Raw genomic sequence first — 17,804 nt, 5'->3', positions numbered from 1 at the left:
TTTGCCTTTGGGTTCAGATGCATCAAGCAGTAATAAGACTCCATGGCTAGCTGAGGGGGAGGAAGAGGACAAAACAATTTAAAAGCAATAAAAGAAGATACCCATGATCATTGTTGTAGCAAATCTTTTGCTCCTGTAGCCTGTGGAACCACCACATAATAGGTTGGAGAACTGACCCTGCTCTCAGTTGCCTGCCTTGCAGCTGCGTGCAGGGTTGCAACCTCAGTTTGGGAACAACTGGCTCAAGGAGAGGCAGCTGGGTGCTCTGCTCAGCTCTGTTTTGAGATGAGCAATTTTCTGTTGAGGTTAGCAAGAGTTTGACAGTACAAGGAGTTGAGACCACCATCCCTAGAGAGGGTGGAGAAATCCAAAATAAGAAGATATGGGTAAGACCATGCGTTCTCTCTAAAACTGGTTGCATGATCTATATGGATATATTTGTCAATTTCTCAAAGTGGTTTTTCCCAGCAAGATACAAGAAGAAGGTTTTACTCCAAGATGAATTCAAAGTTTGCATGAAGTTTGCATAATATTTCCATTTGGACAGTGCTGTCAGGCAGTCATTTTAATGAGTACTGAAAATCCCAGACTAGCTGTAGTCTAATCCCACCACTTGCTTCTGTTTCTGTGTTGACACCCCTGGCACCTCCCAGGCATTTGCCTTCTGCAACAAAACAGCTGCACATTGGGAGTGAGCATCTTTGTCCAAAGTGTCTGCTGTTTAATAATGCTTGCTGATAACAACAGTTCTCATAAGTTCTAGATGGCACTATTTCAAATAGTGAAGCACTATGCACCAAAACAAAACCAAGACTCAGATATCTTGATTTTTCCTCATGTTAGCCATCATATTCATTGTGTATGTTTTCAGATAATTTTTTGTAACATTAAGAAGGTAGTTTTGAACTACCTGATGAGAGGAGGGGGGGACCAACCACTGCTGTCACAGCTGGGCTTCCCAATTTGTGTCTCATTTGTCAGTAAGCATCCCTTATCCCTCCTAAGCATGGGAAGAAGCCCTGAAAACATCTTGGAGCAACTTCCCGTGTTTTCTTGCTGAATTATTTGCTGTCACTTTTTTATCAGACATCACTGCTCCTGTACTGGAAGCAGGAATGTTTGCTTGTAATTCAGGTAGAAGCTAGTCAAGTGCATTTTTGCTGTTTGTGATAGCCCTGTTATTAATTCCTGAGAGCATAAGACTTAGTGGTCAGGCTATAGATAGCCTATGGGTCTGATAGCTGCTAATCCTATTAACCCTTGGACTTAGCTTGATTTATACTTCATTTGTCGTCATGTGTCCCCCCCCCCCCTAGTTTATAGTGATGTATTCAGCTTTAAGAAAGAATAAACCACAGGGTGGATGGTACAAAAATGGTTGTGAAGCATTTTTGCTCAGACCTCAAACTCTCTGCAGACAACGGGGAATTTGAACGTAATTTAATGCAAGTGGCACTCATTTATATTGTACTATTAGGCAAATATGAATAGTCCTTGGTTGCCACTAAAGCATTTCAGTTTTCCATCTCTCCTTAGGCTCACTCTGTGCCATATAGACCTTTTCTGAATAATTTTTATGAATGTTTACACACATGTAGCAATAAGTTTCTATAGTTCTTATTATCAATGAACGTTCAGCTCTGCTCCAAAAATACACACAGGTTTCAGTACTGTCTTAATACCATGGCTAATTCATTCCCAGCAGGAGCTGTTTAGTGGTATACACAGAAATTAAGACAGGGTATGTGCTCCGTTTTTGTATGACATTAGCTATATCACTGTAGATGTGTGTATAATTAGGCTGGTGCAACCTCTAAATTAATTTGATGTCCCTACAGCTATAAAATATGTTTAAAAGGGTAGTGACTGTTGTAAAAATTTAAGAAAATAAACTGTAGTGGTGTAGCTATTGCCCATGCAAAATAGTAGGACTAATCTAGATGACTAGCATTCAAAGTACAAAACTCTGTATGGCTCCACCTAACACCATTACTTTGGTTCCTCTCCTGGATGTGCTATCAAAAAACTTTTCTGTCTCTGTCTTGATTTCGGCTGGGACAGAGTTAATTTTCTTCTCAGTAGCTGCTGCAGTGCTGTGTTTTGGATTTGGTGTGAGAACAATATTAATAACACACGGATGTTTTTGGTTGTTGCTAAGTAATGCTTATACTAAGTCAAGGACTTTTCAGTTTCCCAGGCTTTGCCAGTGAGAGGGCTTTATCTCAACCCACCAGTTTTCTCACCTTTACTCTTCTGATCCTCTCCCCCATCTCACTGTGGGGGGAGTGAGTGAGTGGCTGCATGGGGCTTGGTTGCCAGCCAAGGTTAAACTGGACATGGGGGAAGCTTCTAGCAGCTTCTCACAGAAGCCACCCCTGTAGCCCCCTGCTACCAAAACTTTGCAAAGCAAACTCAATACAATTTAATTTCACTAAATATAACTAACTGCTTCAATACAGAAAGCAATTTTTGTTTGGCCTTTTTGCTATCCTCTACCTTACTTCCACTCCCCACCCTAGAAAAGACCATGTGGATGTCATGTGGTCAAACCTAAAAAAGTACTGTCAGTGGCTAAATTGAATTTGTGTGGAGATATTAATCAGAACCTGTCATTGAAACAGATGGGAGTAGATGAGGTTAGACTAAAAATGGAGAAAAATAAGAACAGAGAGAATTAAGAAGATGAAAAATAGTGGTATTAAAAGGAAAAAAATAGAGAAATAACTTTAGTAAATTTGGTAAAAAAGCTCATGTAGGATATCAGGTTAGCAATTAGCATGGAAGAAACAGAAAAAAATAAAAGAAAAATAATTTACAGATGATGGGCTTTCAATGCAAGTTCAGTAGTTAGATAAGCAGTAATCAGGCAAGTCTGAAAACAGCCCCATGTTCCATTGCACATGAGCCACTGTCAGACCTCTGTCACTAGTCAACAGCTGTGCCTGGATAAATGACCACTTGTTCTGCTTTGCAGCCAGCACTGTCCCTGCGAGCCCGTGCAGATTAAGCCCCCTGAACTTTGGAGAAGGAGGGGAGGGGTTAGTGTTAGCCTAGGAGAGAGAGTTTTGCCATATTTATTTGCTGTTCTCTCATTCTAGAATATATTGCAGATTATCAGAGATGGCTGTTGCACACACATATAAGAATAATTTAGGGGGAATCATTCACAAAGACTAGATTTAGCTTCAGGATCCTTTTCTCCCCCTAGCTTCCTGCAGAATCAAGAGAACGCGTTTTCTCTGGGGCAACTCAGAGCACCTACAATAGCTCCTGTTGAAACACTTCTGAGGATTTTAGGACTTCCCACTGGCTGTGGAAAAAATCTAAGGCAAATAAGCTCCTTAGGCTTTTGCAACTATCCTCCTGTGCAGCCTGGTTTAAAAACAAGGAGCAGTGAATCAGTCACAAACAGATTTTGGAGTCAGTTCTATGATTTTCAAGGCTCACAGAATGCCACAATTCCTCCACTGACTAAGCACTCAGGGGCACTGCAGACGTACAGGAACTTGAAATCTGTAAGGACTGCCATAGTATCAATAAATAACTTACTGCAAGGCTGCCGTATATTCAGAACACAAGTAAAGGTGATAGGATGTCACTCAGAGCAGAACATGGTTTAATTAAAATGCTTGTGGATGTTATTAACAAAACAGTGCTATAAAATAATGGTCACTTGATTGCCTGCTCATGTAGTCTCTCTATCCAATCTGCCTGTATCTGGGTGCTAAGTAGACATAAATTCCTACCACAGCAAAAACATGTAAAACACACCTCTTAATTGCTGTTTCTAATGCATTTCCTTGTGAGATTCTAATTGTGGCTCACATAGTTAAATAATCATAGATCTGAAGAGGTTGTAGTAAGTGACTATAAGTCAAGTGAGAGAAATTTAAGACTAGTCTCAGTCTGCATGCAGACTCTGAGCCATGGAGAGGGAATGTCTGCGTGTTTCTCCTCTCATTCATTCAACATAATTTTCCTTCTTTTTCCTTAGCAGTTAATTAGCTGTGTTCATGGTAGCAGTGGGGAATAAGACAATGGTGTCTTTCCTATCTTACCATGTCACCTCAGTCATAACAGATCTTGATGGTACAAAAGCTGGCAGGCAGCAACATTAACCTAGAACGACCATCTTCTGTGCCTCTACAAAAAGCTTGAGGCCTATAATTGTAAGAGAACTAGATCAGTAGATGACATGGAGGACTAGTCACTTAGACTTCCTTTATTAACTACATATATTACCTCCTTCTTAGCTGTCTTTTTGAAGGCTTTTGACGTCATCTATTGAAAGGATGTAGTATTATGAGGAAAAGCCTTTGTGGAAAGGGAAAGGGCAGTAGAAAAGACTCAAGAAGGTACTGTAATGGAAAGCTAGCAGAAATGTGTCTTGTTCCAATGGAAGTGGGAAACACTGAAGAGAGAACGTATCACTGTGGGCTGCTTAAGCAAGTAAAATATGAACCACACTGGAAACAGAAAACTAGGAGGGCCACCAGAACAGGCTTTTATATTCCAAGTTTAGTGCACGTGAGAAAAACAGGGACAGCATGAGGATACAGTAAAACAGTTCCCAAGAGGTTAAAGATAACATGGGGAGGCTATGTTCTAAGTCCTGGAGGTACAATGATGAAAAAGCACTTGACCAAGAAAATACTAATTGTAATTAATTTGTAATAAGAAGATGAATTTTGAGATCGGTTCTTTTTCCCACTAAAACTAGTTGGACTTTTGCCATGAAGTTTATTGGGAAAGGGATTAAACTTTGAATAATGGTTTGGTTAAGAAATCATTGATGTAATTGTGAACTGTTGGAAAAAAGTAACTAATGAAATATCATCGCTACAACAAATGCATCCAAGGTGTCCCTTCGGGTATTTATAGAACTGATGGAACAACTAGTTGCCAAAAGAAACACCACAGAGAATTGAGGAAATATCAGGAGACTAATGTCACAAGTCTTTAAAAATTGAATTAAGAGTAACTATGGAAACTATTGTCTTATGGGCATGGCTCTAAATTGAAGTAAATACTATAAATATTAAAGCAGAAGGGGAAAATGTATTCATATGGAGGTGAATAGTATAATGAGAGCCAGATATGACACAGGTGTACCACAATAAACTAGATCCAGGCAAATTAGAACATTTATCCCTTCACTTCTTTTTAAGACGAAGGAAGAAGAGTAGTAGAGTACAGAATAGCATCAAGACTCTACAAAGACATCAGATGCTCTGCCACATACTGTCTTAAGGGAATTACCCAAACGAGTCAGCTTGGGCTAAAATTCACTTCAAGGTATCACAGGCTGGCCACTGAACTGTAGAAAAAAAGTAAATCTGAATAGCAGGCAGCAATGCCAAGGATAAGCAGTAGTATCCTTTAAAGGTCAAGATGTGGTCCAATATCTGGAGGATAAAGCACTAATTAAATGCGAAAATTATTACTAAGGTAGGAAGACTGATTAACAGCACAGAAGAGAGAGGAAATACAGAAGGTTCTAGTTGTTCTCCAGGGATACTGTGGATCTAATAAAGTGAGGCTAAACTTAAAAGCAAATTAATAAATGATAATGCTAAGCATTAACAGTACTTTGTGCCCATTAAGCAACAAATAAATTTTATGAGGTTAAAAATACATGATTTTTGTCTAGGAAAGAATTTTTCTTTAAGTGCTTATTCAGGCTTTATAAAGCTGATCAGAAAACTGACATTCAGAAAGCAGCAACATAAATAGCATCAATAAAATGATAATTTGCCTGATAACTTTCTGTTTATCTGAGAGGAACATTTTCTTTTAATTGGTTCTGTTGCTCAGAGTAGGTTGGGAGTTGCACACCCAGATGATTTGGTTGGAAGGCTCCGTACTCTAAAGTGTTTGTTACTGAATGAGGACGGCATGGTGGTGGTTGGTAAGGAAAGAAGGCTCAGATACCGGGGCGTTTCCTTGATTGTGCTTGGGCAGACCAAAGACCTAGCTAGGCCAGTAAAGTCTCCTTAAGCAGTGGCTGAAAATGGATGTTTACAGAAAATGAAGAGCAGAACAAGCTCATGTAATTGTCTTTGATAACTCTTCCCCAGAATCTAGTGATTTTCAGCTTAGGGACTGTGTGGGTTTAGTAACTCCAAAGGATTTCTTTTCCATGAACCTTTGCAGCCTCTCCTTGAACCAATGAAAACTTTTAGCATGGACACTGTCCTTTGGCCTTACAACTTTAACATAAAAATGCTTGAAGTTCCACCTTCCTCTGTTTGTTTTGAAGCTGGGTGCTATTAATTGCAATTGACACCCTCTAGATTCTTGTACTGGGAGACCTGGCAGTCAGACATCAGCTCCCCTGTTTGTGCTACTCATGCTTTAGTGTATCTACCACATATTCCCTTGGATGCCTTTTTCACAGACTGATTGTCTATTTACCTGAGTAGCAGGCTAGCTTCTTCTCCCCATACAGAAGCCGTTTTCATATCATACTATACAAAAAACTACAGATTCATGAGTAGGTCCTCTGACACCAGAAGTCAAAGATTACTTCAGAATTGTATCTTTGATGTTTTAAAGTATGCTTTATGATCTTGCAAGAAAAGCCTGAATGCATGAACTGAATGCAACTGCTGAAATGAAGTCTTCCTAACAGGGAAGGAGGGACGTTTTGAGAGTATGAACTATGGCATACTTCTCACTGGAGAGTTTCCAGAAACAGCGAGGGCTTCCCAGCATTGCAGCAACATCAAAGCAGAAAACAGCAGACAGACCCCTCTCCAAGAGAGCTGCATCTTCACTGCTGGACTTAGTGTCAGGATGCCTGGCTGTGGTTGTTACCTTTGGAGAGAGTGGCAAAAAGAGGGAGAGAAACTCACTCCAGAGCTAAGACTAAGCACTGCTACTCTGCTTTGGATTTTCCTAGGGAAAAAAGGGGGACCTCTGCCATCATCCTCCTTGTTTGAGCATTTGAGGAGTCTCTTACTTTGCTATCTGAGAAAGAACAAAGAGGTTCCCAGTGAGATACCGTGCTTAGTGCTCTAAATTGTCATACATCAGTGTCTGTCTCTGTAGAAAAGAAGCTGTGTTGAACTGCACATTAACTGTACGTAGTTGCGGCTTTCACTTAGGGTCTTAAATCTTATTTTTTGTCTTTCTGTCACCAGTGTGTGGATTTTACTTCAGTCCTATGGTATTTCAAGAATATCTTGCATACAATCCTTGGGAAGTATGTGCCTTCGCATGCTTGAAACTCTTGACATGTCCACTAAAGACAAAGAATGACTGTGAAATGGCAAAGCATTTTTCTCCATGAAAATTCAGGAGTTAGCTGCTAAGCTTAGTCAATGCTTCTTTTAGCACTGACTCAAAATGCTGGATACTGGTTTTGAACCTTCTGTTTATCTATCCTTTAATATTTTGCTTTTCTCCTCAAAAGTGATATATTGATAGAAAAAAAAAAAGGCTGTCTCTATTTCCCCCCTTGTTTTTCTTTTTGTTTTCTTTCCTGAAAACTGTATCTGTAGCCTTTCTGCCTTCTGCTTGCACAGTTCACTGAGCAATAACACAAGACTTTTTTATTCCCAAGTGGGAAAGAAGAGCTGGAACTCTTGAGTCTTGCTGAAGTCTGAGAAAGGAGGTTTCTTTTGTAACTTGTAAATAAACCCCTGCTACTTCGAAATATAAAAGTGTTTTCAAATAGGAAGAATGGGGCTGCCTTAGAGCTCTGTGCTGTGCTCTGCTGTTACATGGAGCAGTTTCCCCAAAATGGAGTGCAATGCAGCCAGGACAGAACTTTGGAATGGTGCGTGGGTTTGCGTTTGGGATAGAGAGGAGCACACAGCACGTTTTCTGCTTGATTTTATGGCTTGAATGAGGTTGTGGCTTTTAGGAAAGAAGCCACAGACCTCTCCAGCTGGCTGGCAGCCTCTCTGACTGTCTGCTGCAGGGTAGTAGCCCTGCAGCATGATCTTGGTGACCTACCTGGGAGGCTGTGAGTGCCAGGTTAAGGCACGAGAGCCAAGATTATTGAACCTAGCCAGGTGTGTGTCACAGCTCATGTTTCCTAGTACACATACTGTGCTAGAAAATACTGTTTCTTTCTCCTTATGTAAGGTTGCAGGAACAACAGACACACTTTTGTTGAACTACGGAAATTGGTAATAACCTATTTATCTAAATGTTGAAAGTACGAAAGGTTGCTGTTGTGGCAAATTCTGTGCAAGCTTTTGCAGTGCTTAAACACATGATGCTGTTCAGTCTCTAATGTTGTGCTGCCATTGCCAGACTTCCTATTACATAATGTTGACCCATATTTGTGTTATGTGACATTTTTTGCTAAACACTGTCAGGGATAATCCGTCACAGAGTAAACTTTCTGATTATACTCTGAGATTCTTTCATCCTTTAGCACAAACGTAATTTGTGCCTCAGACAATGCTATTCCTTGTTTAATACAAGCAGAGTACTGTTCTTACAGGTAAGAAAACCACCAAGAGAGTATCGGATGCTTTGAGCTTGAAATACCTAGGACTAAATTCACTGCCAAGTGATCGTACAGAATCACATCTGGGAATAATTTGAGCCTTAAAAAAAGTTGAGCCCTAGAGCAGGTGATGGGAGTAGCAATAGGCTGAAAGAGGCATGAAGTCTGGAGTGTGACTCTGCAAAATGCTGTCTCAGGCAGGTCCAGCTTGTTTCATGCTTCAGAAAAGCAGAGCTGGGGAAAAGGTTTCTCTGCTCTACTTTTCCACTGGAGTCTGTCAGTATTTGTAGACTAAACCATTCTTTTCCTAAAAAAAAAAAAAAAAAAAAAAAAAATTTAAAAAAGGGTTTTTTTTGTTTTTAAATGATGTGTGGGAGAAATAGCTACAGCTTAGCCAGAGGTTATTGCTATAAGGCAGCTGAGAAATGAGGGGCACTGAAGGAATGGGAACACCCCTAAAGCTGTCTGCTTTCAAAGAGCTATGCGAAATCCATCCATTCTTAAAAACCTGATTTCAGTTGCATAGAATAAAAAGTAGAGTGAAAGGTGTATAAAATAGAGGCAGAGAGAATAAAACAGGAATTCTCTCAGTGTTCAAGAACAGGGTCTGCTTCAAATGGACTTTACATAATGTTGTAGCAAAGAAGTAACACGATTGTGTGAGCTGCCGAAGCGTCTGCCACATTGTGGAAAGGAATGAATGTGGAACGTAAGCCTGAGAGACTAAATACACTGTCTTCAGAGAAAGAAATTTTCCAGCCTTACACAGGAGATGGCTGTGTGCTAAGAACAGTTGCAATACCAAGTAGAAAGGTTTTGCTTCTGAGCAAGGAATGAATGCTTGTCAGAGCCAAAATTAAAACCTGATGAATGCAGTCTCACCCACTTTCATTTCTTCCCTCTTAGATTCTGCATTTGTCCTCATTCTGTCTGTGCATTCATTCATATATTCCTCTCCCTTCCCACCTCCCCATTGACTCACACTCTCCCTCCCTGTTTGTTATCGCTTCCTTTTAATTTTCTCTTCCTTTAGGTTTCCTTCCCACTCATTCCTCTGCCTGACCCCTCTGTGCACATTTTCCTTCATGGTGAAAAAACAGCAGAGAGGCAAAGAGGAAGAAAACATAGAAGGGAGGGGGCAAAGAATAGATGGTTCAGGAAGGGTGCTCAGCATTGCACTTTCTCTGCATGCTGTGCTACAGATTTTTGGAGCTGTCATAGGAGTCAGGGCTCCTAAAACTGGTTCCTTTCTCCCAGGCAGCAGTACTTGTCAGTGGCTTTGTGAAAGGTAACGTCAGAGCTCATTTCCTCAGATTAGTGTCCCTAGAAACGATCATAAAGAAAGGAATAATCCCAAAATCCTGTGGAAAGCCACTTCTGAGTGACAAACATCTGGCTGTGTGGGAAGCTTGCTACTGCGTCGGATCAGTGAGGACTGGGAGGAGACTGGGTGGTCTTTGGGCTCCGAAATGGGAGCTTTAGGGATTCTTTGGACTTGCTGGCATGCAATGCTGACTGAGAAATATCATGGCCTCAAGCTTGTCAGGGGCCTGTGTGTAACGAACTGTTGTTTCTCAAAGCAGCCGGTGACGGTGTCTCCAAATCACTGGCCCAACGGTGCCAATTTCAGTTTAGTGAAACGACAAAGAAGTGCCAGGAATGTGTACTGTCATGTGTGGTGGGAAATGGGCTGAGACGACTTTATCTGGGTGATCCCACCCCAGCCCATGAGCCTGACTCCAAAGGCGGTCTGTAGCACGGAGCAGGCGCTGCCCTCCCGTGGCCCACGGGCTGCGCCTGTCCCCGGCCTGCGGGAAGGAGGGCGCCCGGCCCTCGCACCCACCGGTGCTGGGCTGCTGCACAGCTTTTAATCCATTCTCCCATTTCTCTTTGTTTCAGTTTTCTCCTCTTCTGGCCCCGTTCTTGTTCCTGAAACTGCTAACTGAGATGGAATTGTTTCCCCACCCCTGATTAAAGTAAAAAATATCTTCCTTTTCAGAGAAGCTGGGCAGAAATAGGGCCGGTACACTGCGGGTTATCACTCTTTCCTACAAAAAGCGCAGGACGGAGGCGTGCAGGGCAGGTAACCAGGAACGACTCGTTCCTGCACCCTGTCCTGCTATCCATAACCCTCTGCCAGCTTCTCCTGCTCTATCAGTGTAACGGCGGCCAACGTTTCTTTCTTCAAATTCTTGCATAACTGAAGGATCAAAGCGCAGGCAGGCAGCCCTTGCAGTTTGGCGTGATTTACGAGCAGCGGTTGCGGTGCGCCGTGTGCTTAGGGAAGGGGAAAATCAGTAGCGGCGGGTCGGTGGGGCGTGTGCGCCGCTGCGGCTCCCCTGGGCTCGGGGGTAACCTCGGAACAAAGCGCCGAGCGGCGGCGGGCGGCCCGGTGCAGGCTCCGTGCGGGGCCGGCACCCCGCGCCCCCGAGCCGGCGGGTTTCAGCCGCCCGGCCCCGCCGCCCCCGCGCTGGGCCGCGCGCCGCCCGCTGCTAACGGCCGCAGCGTGCCCGGGGGGGGGGGGGGGCAGGGGGGCTCGGTGGGCCGCGGCGCCGCGCTTCCCGCCGCCGTTACATAAGGCGGGCTGGGGGAAGGGAGCGTTCCGCTGCGGCGGCGGCCCCTTTAAACGCGGGGCCTGGGGTGCGATGAGCGCGCGCCTCTCTGCTGCCCCCTCCCCGCCTCACTGCAGTGACAAATCCGCTCCCCGCCCGCCTCCGCCGAGCCCAGCCGAGCCGGGCGGCGCCGGGAAGCGCCGGGAAGCGCTGCCGCGCGGCTCTGCACCGCCCGCCCGCCGCGGAGCCGGCCAGCCCCAGCCCCAGCCCCGGCGGCGCGACAGCAGGCAGCGGCGAGGGGCGCGATGGAGGCTCCGCGCCTGGCGCACACCATGAGCAGCCCCACTAGCCCCTGCGAGGAGGTGATCAAGAACCTGAGCCTGGAGGCGATTCAGCTCTGCGATAGGGACGGTAAGTCCGGGCTCGGCGCGGCTAATCCCTGCAGACGCAAAATGCCGCTGCCCTCACGGATGCTAATGCAAATTAATCCCCGCGGCGTATGGTCCTTTGTTATGCCCCATGTATCTGCAGGTGCAAGTGTTCCCCACCCCTCCCGCCACCGCCACCACCCTCCTGCCACTGAGAACAAAAGGAAAAAGCGAAGGTTGCACCTTGCTGGAGGGAAGGGAGGGAAACCCGCCGCTCCCTCAGCCATCCCTGGCGTTGCAGTGCCTTTACCCCTGGGCGAGCCCGCTGCGCAGCCCTGCCCCTGCCAGGAATGGGCGCCGGGGTTTGTGCCCGGAGAGGCAATGAGAGGGAGCTGGAGCAGGCGCTGCAGAGTCCGGGTCTAGAGACGGGGTCGTGGCCCTGGTGGGTGTTTTGTTATCCGCGATCTCCAGACTCCTTTGTATTGCAGGGCAGTTCTTGTGCTTAGAATACACAGACGAACCCGCTGGCTGGCGTGGGCTAACGGCGAAACTTGTTGCCGTTCGCTTGTGCGAGCCGTAAGGCGGGGAGCGGGCCGGCGCTGGGGCTCGCGGGCACCGCGCTTCAGCACCGCGGACAGCACCGCGGCGGGGCCGGCCGCGCCGGGGGGCCGCACGCCCCAGGGAAACCGCAGTGCCCTGGGGACGGCGGCAGTCCTCCTCCCGGAAGGCATGGCTGGACCGTCGAACAGATTAAGTTTGGGCTTAGAGTTGGAGGTGCGAATATTTAAGATTGTCTGGGTCGAAGCAGCCAGAGAAATGGCAAGGGGGTGGTGAGGGACTGCCACAACAACTGTACGTGCTTAAAGCAACACTGAAAGCTGACTGTGGTAGAAGGGAGTAATACCGTTTATGCCCAACTGGGACTGATAAAACCGAACAGAGAAACTGCTGGTCAAACAATGAAAAAATATTTTCCTGTAGAGTGCCATATAGTTTGCGTTCATATACCAGGTTATTCTTATCTTCTGATCTGACATTGAATTATCAAAAACAACTTCTCATTTTTTGATGTAAAATATGCTTCGGGTGTACAATATATGTTAACTGGCAAATAGCTGAGGAATGGAGATACTGTGTCAGTGAATGGTACGGCTGAATTAATGAAACTATTTCTTTGTTGTGAGTGTATTTTTGGAGCACAACTGTGATAGGTGATGGTTACAGAAAGAGTCAGTCCAGCTTTCTCAGCTCTATTTTTACAAATTACTTGTGATGAAATACTTCGCTTTTTTGACCTAGGCAGACTTAATATTTTAAATGCTGGATTTTTGGAAGCCCTTTGTTTTTCTTGACATAGTCAAGAAATTCACAACACATTATAAAGTCTTTCCAGTAATTATTTCTATAGCTGCATTGGAAATTCTTTGATTGGTTCTTTTTAATGTTTCAATTGATGTTTATAATATGCACTTCCATCCACTCATGCCTAACTCACTGCATAGAGAAACTGAACTATGTTTATAGTAAAGGCTAGACCATTCTTTTGTTGAAATACTTTCCCACATATATTTATTTTCATTAATACTAGAAAAAATTGAAAATAGATAAATTATGCAATCTTTCATATTTTTCTGTGCCAGTTAATTTAGTGAAGTACTCAGTGTTGATCATTGCAGACTCTATTTTATTCAACATACTGTAGTTAAGGACTGCTTGATTTTTATGGAATACTGTCATACAGACAAGCAAATGGAAAAAATGTACAATTTTAATTTTAACCCCCTTTTGAAAAGGCTCCATGGGAAAAAGACAACTTTCCTGTAGATCTGTCTTTGCAAACTAATCTTCATCAAGTAAGCCACTGTCATACAGGGTTATTACTTCCTACAGTATCTGGTTGAGTTTCTGAAGGAAGCATCTATGTTGGGCATGTAAAACATGCAACGTGGTGCCTAATTTGGCACAAGACTGCACTTGAGCTTACTTCGGTATTTCCTACAGGTGGCACTTACGTATCAAAAAGCTTGTTTTAATGGGAACATAAAAACAAGCAGGCAAAGGTTAAGGCATTAATCTTTCTAGGTAAGCATGCAAATGTATATGCAACATATTTAGATTCTTAATTGTGTTATGTGGGTTTAATTAGTGCATTTATATTATAGTTACTTGCAAATTATTTTAGTGTATCCTTGTAAAAGACGTAGTTCTCAAGGTGATATATTGGCATCACTGAGGTTAATCAAAGTTTTGTGATAACTATCAATATATTACCCGTAGTGAATTAAAAATATGCTAGCTTTTCAGTATTCTGAAAATGTCCTTGATCTCTAAGCTGTAGTAACTATAAAGGCAACCAATGAAATGATAACATTACATATCCAACTATGATAAATTCTGCTGCACTTAGCTGGGAATTGCAGGCAGTCCTGCAGTATAAACATAAGAAATAACAATGTTTTTATGCAGATAACAAAATATTTTTTGTGTTTTCCAAGATAAGGGAACTAATATTGAAACCAAGAAAACTGGGTTATACCTCCTATGGAGGTATATGCAGGAGCCAGAAATCCAGGAACTGGAGTGAGCAATTAATAATATTACAACAATGCATATATTCTTAGATTTTTTTTTTCTGTTTTTCTCAGTGTTTTTTTGCAAGCATTGTTATTTCTTTTAGTGAATCAAGACCGTTTAGGAAACTTACAAATGTCAAATACAAGAAAACAAATGTATTCATTTCGGAGATTTTTATTATATTTTTTTTAAAGAAAAACACCTGGTAAGATTTGGTTTAAAGTGAGTGCAACATTATAAAGCCAATTATCAGCTCTTATTTTCATCATTCTCTGTTATTTACAAATGCATCTTGTGTTGTTTTTTCTTATTATTTTGTGTGAGTCTACTAGCCTAGCTTAGTATTAGTCTATCACGTAGTGTAACATGTAGTTCCTTAGAACTCTGCTGATCTCCCTTTGTGGATAGGAAAAAGTATACCATTTGTTATTGTCCTTTGCTGTATTTGAACATTGCAGCCATATTTCTGTAGACATAGACCAGGAAAGGATGTTTAATCTGTGCTAAAAATTCTGGTGACCTTTTCATAAAATTTGTATTAGCCCTATCGAGGGATTAAACCTTTAGTAGATGGATGCCCTTTGTGTCACGAGCAGGCCAATTCTATGAACATATATCTAACTTCAGAATATCATAAGCCTTTGAGAAAACTGCTTTTCACAGACTTGGTATAACAGTCTTAGATTTTAGATGCTGAATTTCCTGAAGCTCCAGGCTGTGGTTGTGCAGCGCTCCCCCTACAGATACTGTGCTTTGGCTATGGGGTCCTGCCGGAGGAAGAGCTGTGGCGCTGGCATCGGTTTTCTGTGCTCTTACAGCTGGCAGCCGGACAGCAGCAGAAACGCAAAAAGGATAAAAGCAAAGCAACACACCTTCACAGCGAGCATGTTGGAACTTGGGAGGCACAGACTGGGGAGAGGGTGAAGAAAACTGACCCTAATAGAGGGCGCTAATAGAGACTGAGGCAGTAGCTTGTCAAGGGTGGAAGCACGGAAAAGACTTAGGAGCCTGGGGATGTTTGTGAGGATTAGATTTAAATGGGAAGGGAGGGGTGGGCAAAATGACCCTGCATGAGAACAGGAGAAGGTGGTGAAGAAGCAAGGGAAGTAATTCAAGTTCAGGCAGGGTGCTCAAGGAAGTAAAACAGAAAAAATATGAGGTGGCGTTCACCCAGATTAGATGAATTGGGTGAATGAGGATGGAATGAGAATTAGGGATCCGTGAAGAGTAAACCTGGAGACCTGTCTGCAAAGAAGAGACAGAAAGTAGAAGAATGTGGAGGGAGGAACCGGGCAGTTTGCACTACAGAGGTTAGGAGTAAAGGAATGGAGCTAGGACTTGCTGAGCAAAGAGACTGGGACTGAAAGGACAGCCTTAGGGATGAAGAACAGGACTTCTGAAGCACAACTGGGGAGTAGAAGGAGTGGGACAGAAACAAGTTCAAGGAACAGGGCAGAACTGGCCGTGTTTTGGTGTGGCAGGCAGAGAGAGGTCAGTGTGTATCAGCACATACCATCTTCCAAAGCCCCACATGACCCTAGGATACCAAATTCTCCTTTGTTCGTTTGCCAGAATGAATGGTACCATGGTATCAGGGCTTCAGGGGTACTGAGAGTCCACAGCTGCCACTGACTTCAATGAGAGCAGGACTTTGAAAATACAAAGCAGCGTGCTAAGTGACTTGAGAAAAGAAATGTTAGCCATCTTAAATAGGCACTGAAAGTTAGTAACGGTCTTTTAACTTCTCTGTGCCTCGGTTTTCCATGTGTAAGCTGGAAGCAGTAGTATTGTCTCTCTTCACAGAGTTGTTTTCAAAATAAACTAATGAATGTTTTTTAGGCAGCCAGGCACTGTAGTAGCTTTGAAAACCCATGAGGTGCATGGCAAAGCCCATGATGAAATCCATAATTTTGTCTTCAGAGCAGAATATGAATAATATGTAGCAAATAAGTCCTGGGACTACATACTGAACAATAGTGAATAGCTGTTACAAGAAAAATAGTTCATTATGTATGCTGAATGAGTCAGAGTTTATGGGGAAAAAATAGTATGTAATCACAAGTAAAAGACTACATCACAATCTGAACAAACAAAGGAGCCATTTTAAGGTTATTCAAGTAAGCTTCATTCTGGTATTTTCTAACTATTGATGGCTTGAACTGTACAATTTCACTAAAGTGCTTTTAAAGTGTTTTTCTGTGTTCACGTCATATATTTGAAGATGATATTTGGATATCAGGATCAGAACTGGAATTAGTGTCTTGGCCAGTTTCAGTTGCATAAATCAATTTCACCACCTTCCAAACACTTGACGCCATCAAAATCGTTTAGTCAAACAAGCTTGTATAAAAGCATGACATCATACAAGCTAAGATGTCAGTTCTGTCTTGTGTAAACAACTTGCATCTTTGACAGGACACAAAATTCAGAGGTATGTTTTTTGTTGCTTTTATTCCTCTCCCCAGCTGAAAGTTTGGACATTTAAATCTGCTCTCTTCAAAATACGAACTGTAACACTTTTCTAGGGTTTGAAGTATGGTATGGGCAATAAGAAATTTATTTCTTCCATAAAGTTTCACCTAGCCTGGCTGAACTTAAAAATAGTAAAATTATTTTTTTGTGGCAAGCAATAATGCTGCTTTCAGGTAGGAGCTAAAATCCTCTACATAGCTTCAAAAGCTCTCTTGCTGCAAAGAAAAATACTACTTATAGTTTTAGCTTTATATTCTTTCCAGAGACTAAGATTTTCACATGTAATATCGCTTACTCTTAGGACACAGGAAAATACTAACGGAGCCAAGCAACTATTTTAAAGTCTTCACAAGTGATCTTTAGAGTTGTGGAAGAGATGAAAACTAATGATTTGCTTATGTCTTTCACTTCATCTCACCATTGCAAGTATTTCACCCTGTCTTGTTTTATATCATAAGCAATAATGCCACTAATAACTAGTGTTTATTAGTGTTATTAGTGTCACTAATAACTTTGCTAGAAACTGACTATTCAACATCACTGTGTCAAGAAATGTAGTCACCCCATTTTTCCTTTACATTATTTAATTTTTAAGAGTTGTTTTCCTTCCTTCTTCCTCCCTTTTCACCTCCTTTTAGAGCTTTTTGCCACTCATATCTGTGCAATTGATTATTGACTGTTTTGACTGGCAATGATCAAGTTTTATATGATTAGCTATGTCAGTTTTGCCTGGTATTCTATTTGTGCCCCAATTGCTTCAATTCTTCTTCACTGAAAATTTTCTAGGTCCTTTATAAAGCAACTGAAATACTTGATGTGTAATTGTGCCACATTCACATACAGAAGCACTGTTCTCTGCTGAAACTAGATGCTGATATTGCTAGGTTGAAACTCAAATATATAATATGTGTTTTGTAGTTGAAATTTCTACTTGTTATAATTAAGGCTTTTTAAACAGTACCATATCCCATGTATGTCCCTCCTTCTTTGTGTCAGATTGTATTTCCCATATTCATTCTTTTGTTTATTCTGTAACAGAATCCATTTTATCATTTTCTGCTTATGTTGCTAAGCCATCTTGTGCTTGCAGCTCCCTCATTTTTAATGTTGTCTGCAATACAGAAATGTGATCTCTCTTTCCAGACCATTCATAAAGATGCTTATTTAGCCTTGAACTAGCCACTGGTTCTGTGATAGCCCAGCAGACACCTGAACCCCTTAGCTGTTTTGCCATGTATCAGTCTCATCTCTGCCAGCCAGTGTTGAGCCCTGCAGATCAGTAGTTCTTAATAAATACAATGGTAGGAGGAATCATTTAGGAAAGACTAATTGCACACTCTCCTGTATCTGAGAGGCAGGAATGCCAAGCCAGCCCTT

The 17,804-nt window shown here is 42.5% G+C and overlaps 1 protein-coding gene across 4 annotated transcripts in view; it reads left to right on the top strand.

Annotated features, from left to right (window-relative positions):
- PHYHIPL (phytanoyl-CoA 2-hydroxylase interacting protein like) overlaps window positions 1-17,804 on the top strand; it is a 79,642-nt gene that overhangs the window by 32,285 nt on the left and 29,553 nt on the right. Inside the window, exon 1 of one of the 4 annotated variants that reach the window (XM_005433466.3) lies at window positions 11,039-11,424. The exons of the other annotated variants lie outside the window; for them this stretch is intronic. Within the exon in view, the coding sequence (XP_005433523.1) occupies window positions 11,319-11,424 (106 nt within the window). The 5' untranslated portion in view covers window positions 11,039-11,318. Of the gene's footprint in view, window positions 1-11,038; window positions 11,425-17,804 lie in introns of those variants that run through there. 4 annotated transcript variants of the gene reach the window in all.

The sequence above is a fragment of the Falco cherrug genome, chromosome 9 (genome assembly GCF_023634085.1).
Source record: "Falco cherrug isolate bFalChe1 chromosome 9, bFalChe1.pri, whole genome shotgun sequence".
NCBI classification, from domain to species: Eukaryota; Metazoa; Chordata; class Aves; order Falconiformes; family Falconidae; genus Falco; species Falco cherrug.
Note: the sequence above shows the minus strand (reverse complement) of the source record. Positions and strands in the feature narration are given on the sequence as shown.